Source organism: Mytilus californianus, unplaced genomic scaffold (genome assembly GCF_021869535.1).
Source record: "Mytilus californianus isolate M0D057914Y unplaced genomic scaffold, xbMytCali1.0.p SCAF_61, whole genome shotgun sequence".
Classification (NCBI taxonomy): domain Eukaryota; kingdom Metazoa; phylum Mollusca; class Bivalvia; order Mytilida; family Mytilidae; genus Mytilus; species Mytilus californianus.
The window spans coordinates 694,954-715,259 of NW_026262714.1; the positions used below are offsets into that span (position 1 = coordinate 694,954).

The 20,306-nt window shown below is 31.5% G+C and overlaps 1 protein-coding gene across 1 annotated transcript; it reads right to left on the reverse strand.

Annotated features, from left to right (window-relative positions):
• Positions 1–1,096: 1,096 nt before the first annotated feature.
• On the reverse strand, positions 1,097–19,478 carry LOC127707272 (uncharacterized). The gene is made up of 4 exons (XM_052211810.1): positions 19,400–19,478; positions 5,475–5,654; positions 3,683–3,880; positions 1,097–1,257 (listed from the first exon to the last, which is right to left on the reverse strand). The coding sequence occupies exons 1-4, from the start codon at positions 19,476–19,478 to the stop codon at positions 1,097–1,099; spliced, it is 618 nt and encodes a 205-aa protein (XP_052067770.1).
• Between the last annotated feature and the right edge of the window lie 828 nt (positions 19,479–20,306).

Consider the following 20,306-nt stretch of genomic DNA (forward strand, 5'->3'; position numbering starts at 1 on the left):
CAAAATAGAGTTTCAATGTATTTCAGTTATGCCGCCAAGCAAAAAAAAAAAAAAAAAATCAAAATTGTGTATGGACATGTCGTGGAAGTCATTTTTTCCATCGCAAATATATTCTGAGACTTCAATTATGTGGAAACCATTTCACCACACTATGAATGTTAGAACTGTATTTCATTTAGAGTAGTTATATATGGATAATGACTTTAACGCACAGAAACAAAAAGACCATAACTCAATTTCATTCATTTTAATATTTAAATTTTTATTTGTAAATATCTGTAACGATTTAAATCATTTTTACAGCATGCTTTAGACTACTGTTATTTCATTTTTATGTAGAACGACAATTTTATTTTCTTTCACTTGAAAGACAGTTTTATACCAGTATATGTATAGAAAAACAAATTTTATAGTGAGGGATCGCATAGAACCTTAAATACCAGATTTGTTATATTAAAATGTCCATATCAATTAAATCTCATTTTAAGATAACAATATCATTATTTGCCGTTTAAAGCAAACTGTAATATGTACCAAATATTAAAGGCAGAAAAGGCTTAGTTTAATTTCAAATAGTCCAGGTAGTCCTGGTTGATTTTATTTAATTTAGTTTGCAGCTTTTAACCTCACATTTAAACCTCACAAAGATCACATCTCCAACAATATATTTCGATTGATCATGGTCTTAAAAAACTAATTATTTTCCAAGCTTTGTTTATGGAATTTCAAACTGTTGGTAAAGGTTGTCTTATCTATCATGTCTATAAAGTTCGATTTAAGAATTTATCGATTTTTAAATAATTTTTTCATTAAATATATGTTTTAAAAAATTATCAATTATTACAATATTTTGTATTTCTTTCTGATATATTCAGTTAACCCATTTCTAGTTTATTTCTGCCTGTTTTGGCTAGAACTTGAAAGGAGTAAAGTCAAAGATCAACATTAAAAATAGACACTGTAGTATATCATGTATATAGCAAACAGTTCAATAAAGTTTAGCTTCTACAGCCTACAATTTTAATTCTTTGATAAAGGTCATACAAATAAAAAAAAAACACATATGAGGAGAAGATATATATTTCATATTGTATGTTTAGAAATTCATCCAGCCATAAATACTTTTACCAATGTCACATCTGTAACCCATCCATCCATCTAAACAGCCAAATGTGCAATTTCCTGTAATAACATCATATGGTCCGTTGCAGTGGCAAATGTTTTTACAGTTGATTCCATGTCTTCCTAAAGGACAGCCTGTAGACGACAAATTGAACAACTAATATACATTTGTTTAAAGATAAACGATAGACATTGCACTGTAATATCATGCTAGTAAACATAGTTTATATACTGGTAGTAATAATAAATAATACATATATGGTAAGCTTTTTTTTATATTTATTCAATTTTAAGATATCTTATACAATAAATGAGATATCTTATAAAGTATATAAGATATTTTTTTTTATTTGAGATATCTTATAAAGTATATAAGATATCTTTTATTCTATTTGAGATATCTTATTAAATTTTAGATTAATAAGATTTCTTATATACTATAAATGTGCATTAGCTACGAATAAGACAAAAATTTAGAATATGATTCTTTTTGTTTCAAGTATTAATAAAAGCGGAATTTGAAAGAATAGTTCGTTATAAGTAGTCAGGTTGGCCCAAATATGTGAAAATTAGGTCAGAAACATCACTGGTGTATTAATAATTTAACCTCATTGAATCCATATTCATGTAACCTTCAATCTAACCCCTTAGCTAGAGATGGGTTACAAATGTACTAGGTGTGTGCAGCTATTAAAAGGAAAGGAATGTCAACATTGAAAGTGAAACAAGGATGAACCATTTGATTGACTGGTTCGATCCACAAAATCCTATACAGGTAAAAACGTTGATTAACATATTTCTTTACCTATAATATGAAATCAAGCAGACCAAGAAAAATCTAATTGCACGTGGTCGCTATCAATTTATATCTATATTTATGTTTATATATAGTTATATGACCGTCGGCAATTTTTGGAGGTCATCTCGATGGTTAAATTGATAGCATTTTGACTAAAATATACACGAAATGGAGATACATATTATCGAGTTCATGCATTGTTAATTATCAATTTTAGACCTTTTGTAATTTGGATATACATTTTTTGTTTGTTATAAATGAAATATGAGAATTTGAGTCAAAACATAGATTTAACAGCTTATGCTCCTTGACATGATATATTATTAACGCTTTACGATATCTCGTAAACTATAAGAAGATATCTGATACAGTTTAAAAAATATCTTATATATTTTTAAATATATCTATCTAACAAATACTTTATGAAAAAAGATGAAAACAACACATTATAAATTGCATGCGTCCGAAGCGCTTTTCTGGATTTACCTTCATCAGGAACGCTCAAGGCCGAATATTTAAAAGCCAAGAATGTATAATAACCTAAAAAGTTGAAGAGCTACATGACCAAAAACGAACCTAAAACAATAGCCAATTTTATCTAAGGTCAACTTTACCTGAGGGAGTTGAAACCTTAGTTTCTTATAATTTCAAAATTTATTAACGGACTATTTTAGAAAGATTTGTCAAAAGATATCTTTTATAGTTTATAAGATATCTTTAAAATTATATAAGATATCTTTAAAATTATATAAGATATCTTTAAAATTATATAAGATATCTCATTTAGTTGATGAAATATCTTATTTACTTTACAAGTTATCTTTTTTGCAATACAAGATATCTTATAAGAAATACAAGATAACTTTTACATTGTTATAAGCAAAATTATACAAATATCTTATATGATTGATTTATCAGATATCTTAATGAATCTATCAGATATCTTATTTAGCATATAAAATGTCTTATTTAATATATAAGAGATTTTATTGGATTTATAAGATATCTTATTTGGTATGTTAGATATCTTATTTAAAGTAGATAATACTTCAGTCTTTTCCTGAGCATTCCTTCTGAGCATGCTGCAAAAACACTTTCTTGTTTTAAAAATATTTTACCATGTATCATTCAATATACTTGGTACAACAAAAATATCTGAAACTTGAAATTTAAAATTTAATTTTAAACAAAATAAGTGTCGTACATTGTATTTAAAATGTTCAGAGAAAATACTTTTAAAATCAAGGGCATATACTTATATTGAATTTGATAGGACACTTTGCCTTTTTATGTATGTTTTAAGACAACAAAGCCCTTGTTCCCCTATATTTATTAGATATTTCAGAAGTATTAACGAAACACAATTCTTTAGTTGAATTTTAGCCAATATTATCGTTTCATGTTTCCTCAATATAAAATAATCTCGACTTCGTTAATTTCAATATGATTTTTACGAAAAAATAAGGTCCGTGACCTCCTTTTTATATATTAAAATTTGAAAGAACACTGACCCAGAAGTCTTTTACAGAAGTCTAAGAAAAAACACATCGTCGAACAATAAGACACCCCAGCTAGCTTGATATATAAGATATCTAATTTATTTTTCAAGATATCTCTATTAGTTTACATCATATCACTTTAAGTTTTTTAAGGATTAACATGCAATCAATTTATCATTTAAAGATTGTAATAGAAATTCACTAGTAACTGAATAAACACAGATAACATGAGAATGACTCAATCTCCAGTTAAGATACCTACCACCGATTTCTATTTCACACAATTCAACTTTAGAATCTCCATTTAACATTGGTGGTACATATATCAAATATATGCAAACAACAAAGACATTGATGTCCTTGTCTAAACGTTTGCCCCTGTACAATACTGTGCCATTAATCCAAGTATCAGTGGTATTAGAACAATAGACTGCATGACCATCGTAATCAGTCGTTTTATCTGTAGACAAAATAACAGCTGTTATAAAGAAAGGGAAAAAGCATTGCCAATAAAAACAATCAAATTGTGTCAGTATGTTATACTTCGGGTTTTTTTGTTTTTTGTATTTTGGTGCTTATAATCGATAAGTGATGAGTATAGACCTTTAAGGGTGATGTTATTGTTATATTGTTATACCATTGTCTCATGTAAGGTGTAAGGACACAGCATCGCACTAATATATTTCACCCCTCCAAATTCTGCATTGGCAGATACCAAGTCAGAAGTATGTTATCAGTTAGTTGTAGTTGGTTCCTGTTTGCATTTTTGGTTATTTTATTTTTTGGCATAAATTAGTTCGTTGACATGTTGTTTTCTGTTTCAAATTAAGTCAATTTGGGGCCTATTATATCATACTATACAGTTTGCGTTTTGCATATTGTTAAAGGTTGTACGTAGACCATTAGTTTTTCGCATCCTTGTCCTTAGGGTTTTGGAGGATAGTTGACTCAGATTCATACCCTATCTCCTTGCTATACCAGAAGCAATAATTATCTTGGAAGCTTAAAATCGTTCTTAAGTCACTTGTCGCGTTTCTGTCACAAGTCAGGCACCTCGCTGGTGATTGTCTTTTGGTTGTAGAATTTCATAATCGCGGTTGAATTCATTCATCTCTATTTGAGATTCGAGCTATTTAGAGCATGGCATACTGTATATACCCCTGTAAATCGTTTACGATCGTATGCTAGCCATTAGATGTCGTCTGAGTTTGTTATGCTGTTCTGATGACGATTCATATACGTGTATATCGAATTATGTTTTATACACACGGAGCTAAATAAAACCTTTCAAATGAGTATAATTCATATTTTGATTTATTTTAGTATTTGTCAGACTTAGAAATGCTGAGTCAATATAAAATAACTAGTTAACTTTAATACCGTTTGTCGCTGGATGTTTTTGAAAAGAAAGAACGATTTGAATATTAAAAAGTATAACAAAATTTATTTCATTATTCATTTTTCACAAACTTTTCAATTCTCTTTTCTAGTCAACTTTGTCAACGTCAAAGTTAATCTCATTATAATGAGCATTAACTGTGCCCGTCTAATTTCAGATCAATTTCATTAACTGTTATGAATCACAATTTATGATAAAACGTCATAGATACAGAACCAATCCCAATTTTTTAGCTTTCTTTACGATATCTGCAAATATATAAATGATACAATCAGTGAAAGCACAAGACATGTAATGTATGCATCTGTTTGTTGATAAACACTGTTTTCTTCCTTCGATAATTCTTTTCGTTGTCCTTTCGTTGGGTTGCTGTGAATTGCTATTTACCCAACAACTCCTTTAATGCATGCCTTATCTAGTCAGTTAATTATGTATAAAAATATGAATACCGTGTCACTATATTGCAACTAACCTAGTAACAAGATGCATGTGTTACACGCATCTGCGATACTTAAATATTGCACATTGCCAAACCAGTAGCCCTATACAAAAGTTAAGTCAAGAGAAACATCAATGTGCAAGATGTATGTGTACATTTGGTTCATGTAATAATGAACAAATGTCCAAACTTCTAGATAACTGGTGATCTGCTCACCTCCAAAAACAAAATGCAATGTAGTTATAACACTTAGGGATTCAAATGCAACCTGCAAATAGGAACTGGTTCCAGTAAAAGACAAACTATTACAAGTTGATATGACTCCATCGACTGAAAGTCTTGCATTAGTTTGGCCCACAGGAATTATCTTTGCTGTTTGATTGTAAGCCAAGTTATCTGTGAATTAAACAAGCCGTTATTCAACATTCAAAAGAAAGATGCATAATTGAATAATTGAAAATACTATATATTAGTCAGAGTAAAAAATAAAATGGAGGCAGAAATTATGTTCGAAGTAGTTCAATTATATAATACTAATGAACTGTTTCTTCTTAGAGAGAAACCAAAATCAGAGTCATTATTTGGCCACTTCAATTGAAAAACTGCATCCGAAATGAAGTTTACATTAATATATGAATAGCGTAATACCATCCTTTTGGTATCTATTTGTTATACCATTGTGATTTTTTTGTTTTTACTTTTAATGTGTACCACTATCAAACACGAGCAACAGTCGTACCAAACTGGTCGTGTATCTGAATGCGTGGTTTGTTCTTCTTCTAATTGATACACTTATCTTTATATCGCTTAAAATCTATTAACATCATCCACTTTCTTTTGACCTGTAGTGTCAACAGGTTTCGCTTTTTCATACGAATGGCAACTTCCGTATCAGCATTTTCATAGATCGTGTTTAGTATGAAATATCAAGTCAGTATGTAATACCCATCGTATTGTTTCCCGGCAATAGAAATTCGACAATAAGTCGCATTCGATGAAGTCTAAATCGAGGACAAAAAAGGCAGGATTTCGCTACGATAAATGGAACATGTGCGTTGTCAACTTAGACGTACATATCATATAATGGCGTCCGTGAATCATTTGGAGGGATTCTGTAAACATTACAATAATGAGCCCTCAGTTAAACAACTTCCTAGTAAAAGCAACGGTCTATAAAGAAAATCATGATAGCTGGTGAATATCGTATCAACTGGGATTGATATACTCCATATGCAGGTGCCGCCAGATTATTGCTACATTTAAATGAAAAATCAGTACTTAACTGTCACTCATTGTCTTTGCTTTGATATATAAAGCATCCTAAACGATATATTCTGTGTTTAATGGATCCTTTACAATTAACAATCCAAACTTTTCTGATTGGGTTCTAATAATATATCCTCCAGAACTAGAAATTAAAGAAACAAAAGACACGGCTTCCTCCGTCTCATTTTAGACTTATACCTCGAATTTGACATAAGTGGTCATCTCAGTACCAGAATCTATGACAATTGAGATGATTTTAATTTTGAAATTATAAATTTTCCCCACCTTAGCAGCAATATACCAACTTCACCTTAATATGTATCTGTGTATCCAGTACAGTGAAGGGATATCCAGCTCTTCATTGTAAAACAAAGGAATATATGGCGTAGCTATGATTGTTGTGATTGTTTAACAGTTTTCAACACGATATAATAAAATTCTAAACAGGTTAGGATGCATACGTACACGGCATGAAAATGGACACATCAATTTCTAAACTAAACTTTATTGTTTGAATTAAATTAAACGCAAAAAGTATAAAGCATAATATAATATATATATTAACATTCGCAGTACCATTTTATTCTGCACTAGATGCGTATTTCGGCAATTAATGTGTCGTCAGTGATGCTCGAACCAAATATATTTGAAAAGCCATAAAAAATGAAAACATTGAAGAGCTGAATAAATAAAAAAGGGTCAAAAGTATAGCCATAGCCCAGACGAGAAATCAGAGCTACGCATAAGGGAGATACATTACTCACTGTTAAATAATTTTAAATTCTAAATCAGCAAATTCCAATAAAACAATATCCGTATATTCATACAAGTACCGAAGTTCTAGTAAATGGGCTGATGATATCATCGGGGACAAACAGTCCACCAGCAGAGGTATTTGTAAAAATTGAGAGAGAGAAGATACAAAAGAGCATTAAAATTTTTATTTAAAAACAAAAAAACATCATGGTAAAAAATTACCAATTCCTATCTACGTTGAATATTTCACTTTCAAATATTTAGGAGAGGGGGGTCAATATACCGTTATTTACACTGCAGATCGCACTGGGTACCGGAACTTTGGAATACCAAACCAGGTACTTCATATTTGAGAAAACCGTCTCGGTGGTTTCGTGGTAGCGTGTTCGCCTCGAATGCGGTAGGTCGTGGGCTCGACCCTGACAGGGTCAAACCAAAGACTTTAAAATTGGTATTTGCTGCTTCTCCGCTAAGAACGCGGCATTGAGGAGTTAGAGCAAAGACTGGACGGCTCGGAGTCAAAATAATATGTCCGGGTAATGTTTTCCTGGGGTCTGTCACCTTGTGAACTAGCACGTTAAAAAAATCTGGCTCAGCGTGACGGTCTAGTACAAAGCAGGGTAAATATTCATATAACATTAACACGATTAAATTGTTCTCGTCCTGAATATGCATAATAATTTGCCGCTGGACGTTATGCAGCCATCATCATCATCATGATCATTGTGATCATCATCATCATCCTCGTAATCGTCGTCGTCGTCCTCATCATCATCATCATCATCATCATCATCATCATCATCATCATCATCATCATCATCATCATCATCATCATCATCATCATCATCATCATCATTATCATCATCATATCTGAGAAACAGGCAATATATGTCCGCTATTTTAGAATTCATTCATACATGTTGTATTATTCAAAATGATCATTCAAAATGTGTTCTACAAGGATCACCAGTCCTTCACCATTCATTTGATACCTAATTTAACAAAATTCATTCTACATAGTCTGATATTTACCTATACGTAGGAACTGTTTTGTTTTTAATACATACTGCTTTCCAGTATTTTCTTTTCGACCGTGCCCGATATGGCGGTGATCTGCAAATAATTCGCTCAAGCCGGTGCTAGGGGCCGTCTTAATCTTGTAGTGAGGGTTTGTTTTTTGCTCCTGACTCTGACTTTAAGACGAAGAACAGCAATAAAAGCGCTGTTCCTTTGGCTTATGTGTGTCTTTTGCTGTACATGTACTGATTTTGTATCATTGATGGATACCCCATATCGTTTGTTTTTTACAATAACAGGTGATACTCAACCTGTGCCACCGGTCGTTCTGCTGTACATAATGTAACCGATAAAGTGACTTTACTAAAAAGATATGAGTGTTTAAACAATCGAAACTGTAAGGCATTTTCCACAAATGAAAGATAGTGTTACTAAAATGTTACTTTATATCAAAACTTTGTCACAACTATACAGATCTGACTTGCTCTTCAACTTCGTATTGTGGACTTTGATCTGAATAGTTGAGTGGTTTTCATTGCATTTTGCAATTATATACATGCTGTAAATTAATTGCTATCAAACGGATGACTAAATTGCATAAAGTATGCCATCTCTGTGAACTATCATTTATTGTATTCAGATAACATGCACCAATCGGTATAATGTAGGATTATTCACTAGATCTTGTATGGTTGTTTTGTTAAATTTTGATAATATCTATCTGATTATTTTGTCTGATGAACTTGCAATAGCATTCAAAACATGTCATTTGTCAATTTATTTTTTTAGTCCTGAGGATAGTTTATACTGGTTATATTCACCTGTATTAAAACCGATTATCATACTGACTTACTAGTTTTACATATATGTTAATTAACTATGAAGTAAATTACCAAAAGTTTAAATTATTGCATAATCTCATGTTATGTTATAGATAATGCATACTTTAAGGCTTTTCTTGTCTTATAACTCACCGAGGGGTGTCAGGATTTATCAAATGAAAGACCGACCGTAGGAAGGTCTTTCTGTGGGAATCCTTACCTGACACCCTTCGGTGTGTTATACGACAAGAAAACCCTTAAAATATGCATTAGTCAGACTTATATGCCGTCAAAACATATTATTTTCGGCAAAGACTAACAGGATTTGCATTCTATTTTACCGACCACAATAAAGTGGAATATTCTTTTCTGTTGCGTTCAGGTTTTAATACGCACTACGGCTCATTTATAAATTGAAATACAACTCACTAATTAATCTTGATATAAACTTTAGAAATCAGTATCCAGTTACAATACAAATATTACTGGAACTGCATGAGGAAGACCCAAATGAATTGTTAAGGTGTATGAAAAATACAAGTCACTTAGTAAGTAGTTTATTGTATCAACTTAGTTTATGAAAGGGGAATGCTATGTTATTTTTCTTTTTCTTCATGACATTTTTATCGCGGAAAAGCAGATCATTTTTTCAACAATTTTTAACGAACTATTCTAAATAATTGTTTTCTCTCTTTTGTCTGCTAATACATGTCATTTTTTTAAACTGAGAATCAGGATTAAATATTATAATCCACCCACATCATTATAAAGAGCGTGGCTGTTATTCTATATAAAGAATATTTGATCATTTGATTCACTACTTTTGTATTTGTTCTGATTATTATTTTTTTTTTCTTCTTCCGCCACTTTTATTTCTTGCGTATAAAGTTTGTTACGCAAGATGTCGCTTAGATGTTTGATATATGATATCGAACAGTTTATGCGCCTTTGAAATTCACCCTGCGTAACTGAAGACTTTTCTTTGTAGGAGTTATCTCCCCGAACACTGTTTTCCTTGTGACTGCATCTCCTCTGTAACCGTAAAAGAAAGCGACAACTTTATTTTATAAAATTGCTTGCTATATTCTTCGCATGATTTGTCCTATTTTGACCGAAGGATACGAACACTCCATATGAGAGTTATTTCCCCTTATGCGTTTGTTATTAGTGATATGCATTTCTATCTTGTAAACCATAAGTGATAGAGACCTAGGATCTTTTGATTTGAGTTCCTAGGTCCAAAAATAAGAAAATAAGGTCAAGGTCAGAGGTCAAGGTTATATTTTAAATTTTGATTTTGGCTTATTTTCACTTCTTTTCAAAAACCGTATAAGATATTGACAAGATATTTTTACTAAATTGTAAGTTGCGACATGTCGTAACACATACATTTTGGTTGAAATGGTACGCTAACATTAAATTGGAGTTTTCTCCCCTCTTATGTTAAAAATTAGGCGTAAAGTGATATAACTCATTAATAGAATTTATGATTCAGCATAAATTCGGTTATTAGTGTAAGCATAGATTACTTGTGTTATTAGCTGTTTCACCTCTATTAAATGTAGGTTATCAGATGTATGTTTGTCAATGCGCAATATGACTGCGCACGCGATCTTTTTCATTCCAACATTTGAAAGAAACAGACGGAATATTATTTGGTGATTTAAAGAAAATTTATTTTGGTGATTAAAAAGATATAGGATCCACATTGTGCAGGTTTTGGTCCCACTTTTCTACAATTGGAACTCAGGTGGTATAATTAGAGTTAGTCTCCCGCAACAATTGTGGGATATTTAATAGAATATCGGTGTTTTATAACAAATTAATTTCAATTTATTGCTTATTTTGCTTATTTTTACATGTTATAATACTTTTACTATCCGGATGTAGCGATCGGTGTTTATGTATAAGAATTGAGCTATTATTTTTTTTTTATGTACTGTTACATAGAGATATACACGTTTTATTCCATTTCATTTCAACGCTTGACACCGATCTGCACATTTCACTCCGGCGGTCACAGCTTAATGCTAATTGAAGGTTACGCATGTTCAACATAATTATTTTTTATCTCTTCATGGATGCATCACCATAACCTTAACTGTAAGCATCATTATATATGCAATCGCAACAATTTGTTAGCTGTCTTATTATCAGTATAGATGTTATTACCTCCGGTTATTACTATCATTATAAATGTTTTTATCATCATTCTAGATGTTATAATCATCATTCTAGATGTTATTATCATCATTATAGATAGTTGTGTATAGTACATGTGTTTTAAATATCATCTAGTATTCTGTTAAATTACCACTGTGTCCGTTTAATTACTTTGACCGATTTTATAATATAAATTACCACATATCACCTCACTTGCGCTATTTTTAACAGCATCGTCATTCGGTACAGATTGTTTAATCAGCCTCCTCGCTCGTGTAACCCAGAATATTTTATTGTCGGAAGCTGACCGACATTTGTGCAACGGTATCACTCCACGTAAACACAAATATTTCATTCCTGACAGATGAATGTTAAACTGGTTGGTTATAGGCGTCAATGAACTTTTAAAGGTCGCCAATAGACAAATTCTTTATTTATAGTACAAAGCAATATTCTGTTTTGGTTGTTCAATTTAATCTTATAGTTGTTTGGCACTAAGATGAATACAAGAAGGTCATCAAAAAGATGGAAAGCCACTGCAACATTAGGAGCTGCATCAAGACAAGAGGAAACACAACTTTAACCAGGTTCAGTACCAGCATCTAACGATCCCCCAACTTCAGGAGGATAGTTGTTCTTTTGATGTAGTAAATCGACCAGGTAATGCAATCGGTAAAGATCATTCAAATCTCACGCAAACAACTAGTTACTCTCCTAGTCTTGATTAAGATGGTAGTCAGTACTTAAAATAAAATCAAAAAATCAAACGGGCGAGTATGTCATCTTTGTTCTACTTAGGAACAACTCTATAATTGATAATGACCAGCAAAAAGTGTCATATGAACAGGGGAAACTTGTTATTAAACCAGTTTTGCCTCATACAAAAATAACAAATAAAGAAATTGAACTTGAGTATAAATATATTGTTGTTGAGATATTTTTGCAGTGGAATTAAGCTCGATATAAAGTTCGACGGTTTGAGACTAGGCATTCGACAACTATGTTAATATAGTAGTATTATTATATCCTCAATCGATTTGGCTGTCATTAAAACGAATATTATGTTATCTACGTTTAATGTTTACAATATATACTTGATAGTCCTTGTACAACTGTTCACATTATTTAACACACATTTCGATGTTTCTCTTTCGAATACAAAATCTTTCTAATGAGATACGTTACAGTTTGAGATAATAAATGCCTAACGTAATGTATCTACAAGCTGCGATGCCGATTACGATTTGAACTTTTCTTGACCTTAGAAATGATATATAGTAAATGTAAGGAAACCGTTAACTCTCTGAGATTGTAAATTCATTTCAACGATTTGCAGACGATAATCTTTTCAAAGATTAAAACTTTTGGTGATCAAGTTTGTAAAAGTAACTTGCAATCAAAAATAGTATACAAACGATCTCTACGCTAATGCTAAAAAAAAAAATCTAACAAATGAAATAAATTACAAATAATATTGTCATCTCGCCAGATATCAAGAAAAATATATATAGTATTGAACTCCATTTAATTTTATCTAACACTGACCAGTGCTTCGAAGGAACCACACACGTTATTGATGAGCGGCCTAGAGATGCTTATCCTATTTTTGCTTAAACGAAATAACTTACTATTTACAAGTTTAGACCTGTCGCTGGTCAATTGCTTTGTTATAAGTCCCCTACCGATTGAGTTTAAGGGGACTAAAGGTTATCACTATGTTCGTCTGTCTATCTGTCCACCTGTCAATCCGGCAAATCAGTCTTCTACATTTTTGTTTTCGTGCTTGAAGATATCGATTTGATATTTGGTGTATTGTTTTATCATGACAAGTTACAGACCAAGTATGAATGTTGTTCCGGTCTGATGATTTTGTGCAGAGTTGTGGTCAAATACACACAAATAATTAGTTTTCCGCACATTTTTTCGTCATACTTGAAGATGTTGATTTGATAATTGGTATATAGTTTTATCGTGACAAGTTACAGATCAGTTTCGAATGGTGTTCCGGTCTGATGATTTTGTGCAAACTATGGTCCTTGGACTAAGAGAATTCATTAAAATAATCAGTTGTCTGCACATGCTTTCGTCATGCTTGAATATATTGATTTGATAAATTGTATATAGTTTTATCATGACAAGTTACAGACCAAATTCGGGTTGCGTTCCAGTATGATGATTCGGTGCAAAGTTATGGTCCTTGGACTGAGAAAATGCACTCAAATAATCAGTTTTTCGCATATTTGTTCGTCTTACTTGAAGATATCGATTTGATAATTGGTATATAGTTTTATCATGACAAGTTACAGATCAAGTTTGAATTGTATTCCAGCCTAATGATTTTGTGCAAACTATGGTCCTTGGACTAAGAGAATTCATTAAAATAATCAGTTGTCTGCACATGTTTTCGTCATGCTTGAATATATTGATTTGATAAATTGTATATAGTTTTATCATGACAAGTTACAGACCAAATTCGGATTGCGTTCCAGTATGATGATTCGGTGCAAAGTTATGGTCCTTGGACTGAGAAAATGCACTCAAATAATCAGTTTTTCGCATATTTGTTCGTCTTACTTGAAGATATCGATTTGATAATTGGTATATAGTTTTATCATGACAAGTTACAGATCAAGTTCGAATTGTATTCCAGCCTAATGATTTTGTTCAAAGTTATGGTCCTTGGACTAAGAAATTCCCCAAAATAATCAGTTTTCCGCAATTATTTTTTTGTTGTTATTGCTTGAAGATATTGATTTGATAATTAGTACATAGTTTTATCATGGCAAGTTACATATCAAGTTCATATTTTGTTCCAGTCTGCTGATTTTTGTGCTGAGTTTTGGTCCTTGGACTTAATATTCTATAAATTCGCACACATTATCAGTTTTCCTCAATTTTTTGTTGTTGTCATGCTTGAAGATATTGCTTTAATAATTGGTATATAGTTATATCATGACAAGTAATTGCTCAAGTTTCGAGTTTTGTTCCGGTTTGGTGATTTTGTGCAGAGTAATGGTCCCTGGACTTAATAAAAAAATTTACTTAATAATCAGTTTTCCACATTTTTTTTTTCTCGTCATGCTTGAATATATTGACTTGATATTTGTTCTATAGTTTACACCATGACAAGTTATAGATCAAGTTAATATTTTGTTCCAGTACAATGAATTATGAACCGGTCGTGACTATGTATTGCAATGCATTACTTTCAGAATGCTTGTTTTGATAGAACTCCTTTCTCTAGAGATCAGTTTAGGAGTCCTAAAATAGTCACTGAATATTTTCGGATTAAGTCAAGGGAAACAAAGTTCTCGTTTCTTCAGGAAAGGCGCTGCTACGGAGCTGCCATAAATGTTTGACCTGATTCTAAACCTCAGGCAATGTATAGATGGAAGTCTATGTCATTTCGTTTATATATTCAAATACAACAATGGGTATAACTGTTTGAATTTTTTCTAATCTTCTGTTTAGAACTTGCAATTACTTTAGTAATATTAACCGTTATGTAAGATTAGCAGTTTCGCCAGTAATCATTAGAGTTTGGTTTCCACCTTTGTAGAAAACGAATTTATTCAAGTTGGGAATATACCAGGTGGCATTCATCTTGTACACGATTAAACTGGAATTCGGTTTTCAATATCTCTAATTTTACACATATGTAGATACGCGGAATTGATTGAGTTGACAATACGACAGGAGTATAACATATAAGATGTGGGAAAATACTGTGAATATAGTTTCTGCTCTTTTACTGAATATCAGATTGTTGTGGTCTTAAGTTTGCCAAATAAACATGACAGTCAGTATTCCGTAGTAACAGAAACAATGAAGAAACAAAGCCAAGGCTCCGTGTTGAAGACCGTACTATGACCTATAATGGTTTACTTTTATAAATTTTTACTTGGATGGAGAGTTGACTCATTGGCACTCATACCACATCTTCTTATATCTATTAGAACCAGAAAGAGGATAATCAGCTGGCTGGCTAGTTTGATCATTCGTCAAGGGGGATATTGCAATCAATACATACGATACTCCGATGCATCTCCCAATTCCATATTTAAATGCCAAGATGGTGAACATTTGACTCATATTGGTAATACATTTTGCTTACCACATTTCAAGGCGCGGTAGAAGCCTTTCTTGTCTACACACCACATACTTTCCACAATGTTTATTAAGAAATTGCATGATATTCATTAAAATTCAGTTATCGTTAGGGTTTAAATATATGACTCCTTTATATTGTATTTGGCTCACAGCTTCTACGCAGCTCTATCCGCTTTTAATGGCGGTTGACCCGACAATGATTTATGACTGTCTTGGTCAATTTGGCACATTTCGCTGCGTTTCCTTTAAATATGCGTCATTTGGCGTCATATTTCATTTAGCATCAGAAACATTTGATATTGTGGGTCTCTGTATCCCAGGACCACCACACAAAAATTTACGAATCTCTGTTTCCCAGGATTCATTTAATTGGATGCTTCATTTATTGTAAAGAATTAGTTATCTAGTTATCTATCTATCTATCTAGTTATCTTTTTGTAGTCTGCCAATATGAAAGGTGACTACGTTGAATTAATTATCTATTTACTATATATATATATATCTTAATTATTCATCTATTTAGTTATCTAGTTATCGTGTCGTAGTTTGCCAATATGAAAGGTGACTACGTTCATTCAAATATCTATTTTCTATACATATATATATCGTAACTGTTTACCTAGTTATATGTGTTTATAATTTTATAATAAAGCTGTGGCCAAATACTGCCAATACCGTGTTTCTTATCTTTGCGCATCAATAATAACCATATATAGTTAAGACCTATGGTCTTTTGATTTGAAGCCCTCGGTTTATGACCTTGAAATTGAGCTAAAGGTCATAGGTAAATTTGAAGTTTTAGATTTTAACCTTTGCTTTTACCTCGTATGTATACGTGATAAAGCCATAGGACTTTTTGCATTACGTTGCAAGCCACTTGACCACAGAAAAGCCAACCGGAAGTGACCTTGTGTAAACCGGAAGTAGCTATTTGTTGTACTTATTTATTGTAAAAGTATATTAAACCATATATTTTTGGAATCAGTATCAAGTAAACTATCAAATAAAACCGGAAGTGACATCTTTCTAACCGGAAGTAACAATTTATCTCCCTTATTTTGAAAAAATGTATAGAAACCATGTATTTTTGGAATCAGTGTACAATAAACTATTTTTAGACGCTGAATATGATATTTTAAACCAAATTTTAAGAGTTCTATTTCAAAATAGATCTTTATGAGTGGAAAGACCTTCAATTGTTCTCTGAACAATTGGTTTTTAATTTCATATGTATTACATATTCATTTTTTTTTTAATTTATCATGGAGGACGAGCATTGAGTCTGAGTTAAATGCAATCTTAGGGATTCATAATAACTCATCATGTATTGTATATAAGTAAACTTCCATTAATCTCCCTTATTTTGAAAAAAATGTATAGAAACCATGTACTTTTGGAATCAGTGTACAATAAACTATCATTAGACGCTGAATATGATATTTTAAACCAAATTTTAAAAGTTCTATTTCAAAATAGATCTTTATGAGTGGAAAGACCTTCAATTGTTCTCTGAACAATTGGTTTTTAATTTCAATTGTATTACATATTCATTTTTTTAATTTAATTTATCATGGAGGACGAGCATTGAGTCTGAGTTAAAATGCAATCTTAGGAATTCATAATAACTCATCATGTATTGTATATAAGTAAACTTCCATTAATCAAAATAATTGAAGAGTTCAAACTAATGCAAAGTCACGCACGAATTTTGAGAAGGCTGCAAAGTTACAGAAAACAACCACATGTTAGTTATACAAAAATATTTTATATTTTCCATAATACAATACAAATCTAACAAAGCGATTTAAAGCGTTGTATTTGCTGTTGTTCGTATGCTTTATTCTATGTTTATAATAACAAATAACTAATAATGCAGTGCTTTCGCTTTTCGTGCCGCTTCCCATATTGTTCTTAGTATATTTTTTTGCTAGAAACAAACATTTATTTTCGGCACCGTATCACTATCTTAGTGTAATTTTGAAACTATTAATTTGTTAAATGGGCAACGCGAATGTTCTTCTTCAAGTCGATTGTCGTCAAACATTTATTGTCCTGTATGAAAGAGACATTTGCTTATTACATGGGAGATCACTTTTTTGGATACGTGAATGTTTGCGTTACTCGATTTTGGTCGTCTCAGGATTCACAGTAAGTAAGGAGAGTATGTGTGCTGTTCCAATGCTCAAATTTGTTAATCTGAAGGGGAAATATACTTCGACTTAGATGTGATCAGCTCTTTATATGTCACGAGATGTTTGTTGAATTAAGATTTTCTATTAATAAGTATCTTGTCAATGTATACTTTTGAATGCTCTCTTTGTCTTTCAATTTACATTGTTTGTATACAATTATTTAGACATATACATATGTATTAGCATGCTGCCTGTAGCATCAATTATTTATTGAGCTTTTATTAAAATGTAATTAAACTTGCTTTTGTAAGTTACTGACACGCTGTTTGAATAATATTGTAATGATCAGTTTTTAAAATATTTTTTGAAGAAAAACGGATTTGAGTTCATAGACTTAATTTATACATACGATTTATCACTTATATTACCTTATCAGTCTCTACAGATGCAAGTTACGTCTTTAATTTTGTACGTTATTTACTCCAGTCACAATGGTGATTGATTGAGAGATTAACTGATTGATTGTTCGGTTGATAAATGAATTGATCTTTTAATTTATAAATTGTTAGTATACTTCATTATGACTCCAGTTAATATCATTTAGGGAGAATTAACTCTCTATAATTGTGTCTTTTTTTAAATGCTAATGCGTGTTGGTAATTTTGATTCGAAAGCAACTAATTACATTATAGATTTATATGTTAATGGTAGATAGTATTATGCTCTTACATGTTCCCATTATTATCTGAATTATTTATACGTATATCATACGCTGGTTTTATTTAGGAACAATCCTACCCTTCAGTACAGGTTGAATTTTATTTACAAGTATGTACATTTTCACGTTTCAGAAACATAACATTCCATTGAAAGGCATGTAGGCTAGAAAGATATATTCATACGATTTTAAATCTACTGAGATACCAAGCTACCAAAACTTAAATTACATTACTTCTTGCTCTTTATGCATTTTTTGTATTTTTTTTTATCCTAACTGATAAAAAACGATATCGTTAATCGTCAGATTTCACCGGATCTCTTCAACTTTCAAAAATATTATTAACATTAATTTTTTATGTTAATTAGACCAAAAAATGCCTGATTTTCTGTATCAGTGCTATGTAGTGGTCAACAGTAAATCAGAGAATTAGTCCAAATTAAGTTGTTCAAATGACACCTAATCCAATGATTTTCCTGATATGCTGGTACTCTTATTGTACATGTACTTGTTTTCTTTTTTTATTATTTAATATTATATTTTATTGCGTCCTGATTTTATTTCGCACGGTGTCATAAGGACATTATTGCTACTTACGCCCAAACGTCAATACTTAGAATTTTGCATAACTTATAACATGATACAATTTTAATATAAAATTTCAGTTTTTCAATTATGATATAAGTCATAAAATGAAGTTTGCTGCTCTTTTTACAAATCTCTCCCTTGACAGTATTATTGGTTTATTATGTACATGATGTAGTGTATGTATAGATGATAATTTTAGAGTAACACAACCTATCCACAGTTGATCAGTTAAGTAATAGATAATTGAAGCCTCACTTTCGCTGGAATCTTACATTCAATTAATATTACCCGGTTACAAAAGACAAAAATATTGACATTGCGCATATAGAAAATCATTATGTTTAATTTAAATCAAATATTATAATGATGAGTTGCTATACATTATGACAAACTGTTTTAAGATGTCATAATTTAGAGGGCATCCTTACTTGTTAGCAATACTTTTATTGATGTGTTGTTTAAACAGAATGCTAAAAAATTACTATATCAGTATTACCAAATGTATTCACATCATGTTACACATATTCTTGAAGCAATAGTACCAAGATTAAAAGCTGTAACCATACTTACATTTATTACAGTATTGTCCAGCTCGGCCAAGTGCACACCCTCCAAAGCAAACACCTGTATTGGTAAAACAATTAGTCATGCAGTTTGTAGGGTCACAACTCCAAACGCAATTCCCATTTGCAGGATAACAATGTTGGTCAATACAATTTGGTGGACATGGTTTTTCACACTTTTCTCCCCAGAAACCTTTCCAACATCCTATAAGTAGACAATTTGCGTACTACCAAAATTTAGTAATATCATATCGGTGAACACGTTTGTATTTGTAATAAAAGACTATACCGTTATGGTGGTTCTTGACGCTAGAATCGACACAATGATTAATATATGTGCATATTGACAGCAAAATTACTTTCCTTTCACTGATGATTTTTTGTAGACGAAAAGCGCGTCTGGCGTACATCTAGCCTGGTATCTATGATGTGTTTAATGGTTTCATACATGTGAAAATTTCAAACAAATAAGACATACTCGATTGAGTTAAATGCGAAGAAACACAGCTAAATGGAATTTAACTGCACGTTATATACAGCAGCGACGCACATGAAATGAGATTAGCACCATTATTATATGCATGCTTATTTTATATATTTCCAAAGGTTGTCTTTCTGTATGATATTCAATCTTACAAGAAACAATATTCCGTCCATTTTTTTTTATATTAGATTGTTTTAGGAATGTTGGTTGAGTCGTGTATTTGTAGTATGTTAGTATTCGAATTTTGTGCGTGTACCAAGTCCGGTTTATTGATCATGGTCAATGGAAAAGGAACGAAAAAAAATAATAAAAAGACTACAACACACCGCACACAATCCGTAATATTGAACCCCACCAAAACTGTAAGCGACTGCAGATGCTCCGGCTGGGCGGGGGAGGTAGGGGAAGTGGAAGTATGGTAAAGAGCTCT

What these genes read in the sequence shown, in the direction of transcription:
- LOC127707272 (XM_052211810.1), bottom strand. Translation starts at nt 19,478, where the DNA reads ATGACTAATTGTTTTACCAATACAGGTGTTTGCTTTGGAGGGTGTGCA. An exon ending in TGGACAATACTGTAATAAAT is followed by an intron (nt 5,655 to 19,399) that starts GTAAGTATGGTT and finishes TTTAATTCACAG; the next exon opens with ATAACTTGGCTTACAATCAA. An exon ending in ATTGCATTTTGTTTTTGGAG is followed by an intron (nt 3,881 to 5,474) that starts GTGAGCAGATCA and finishes TTTTGTCTACAG; the next exon opens with ATAAAACGACTGATTACGAT.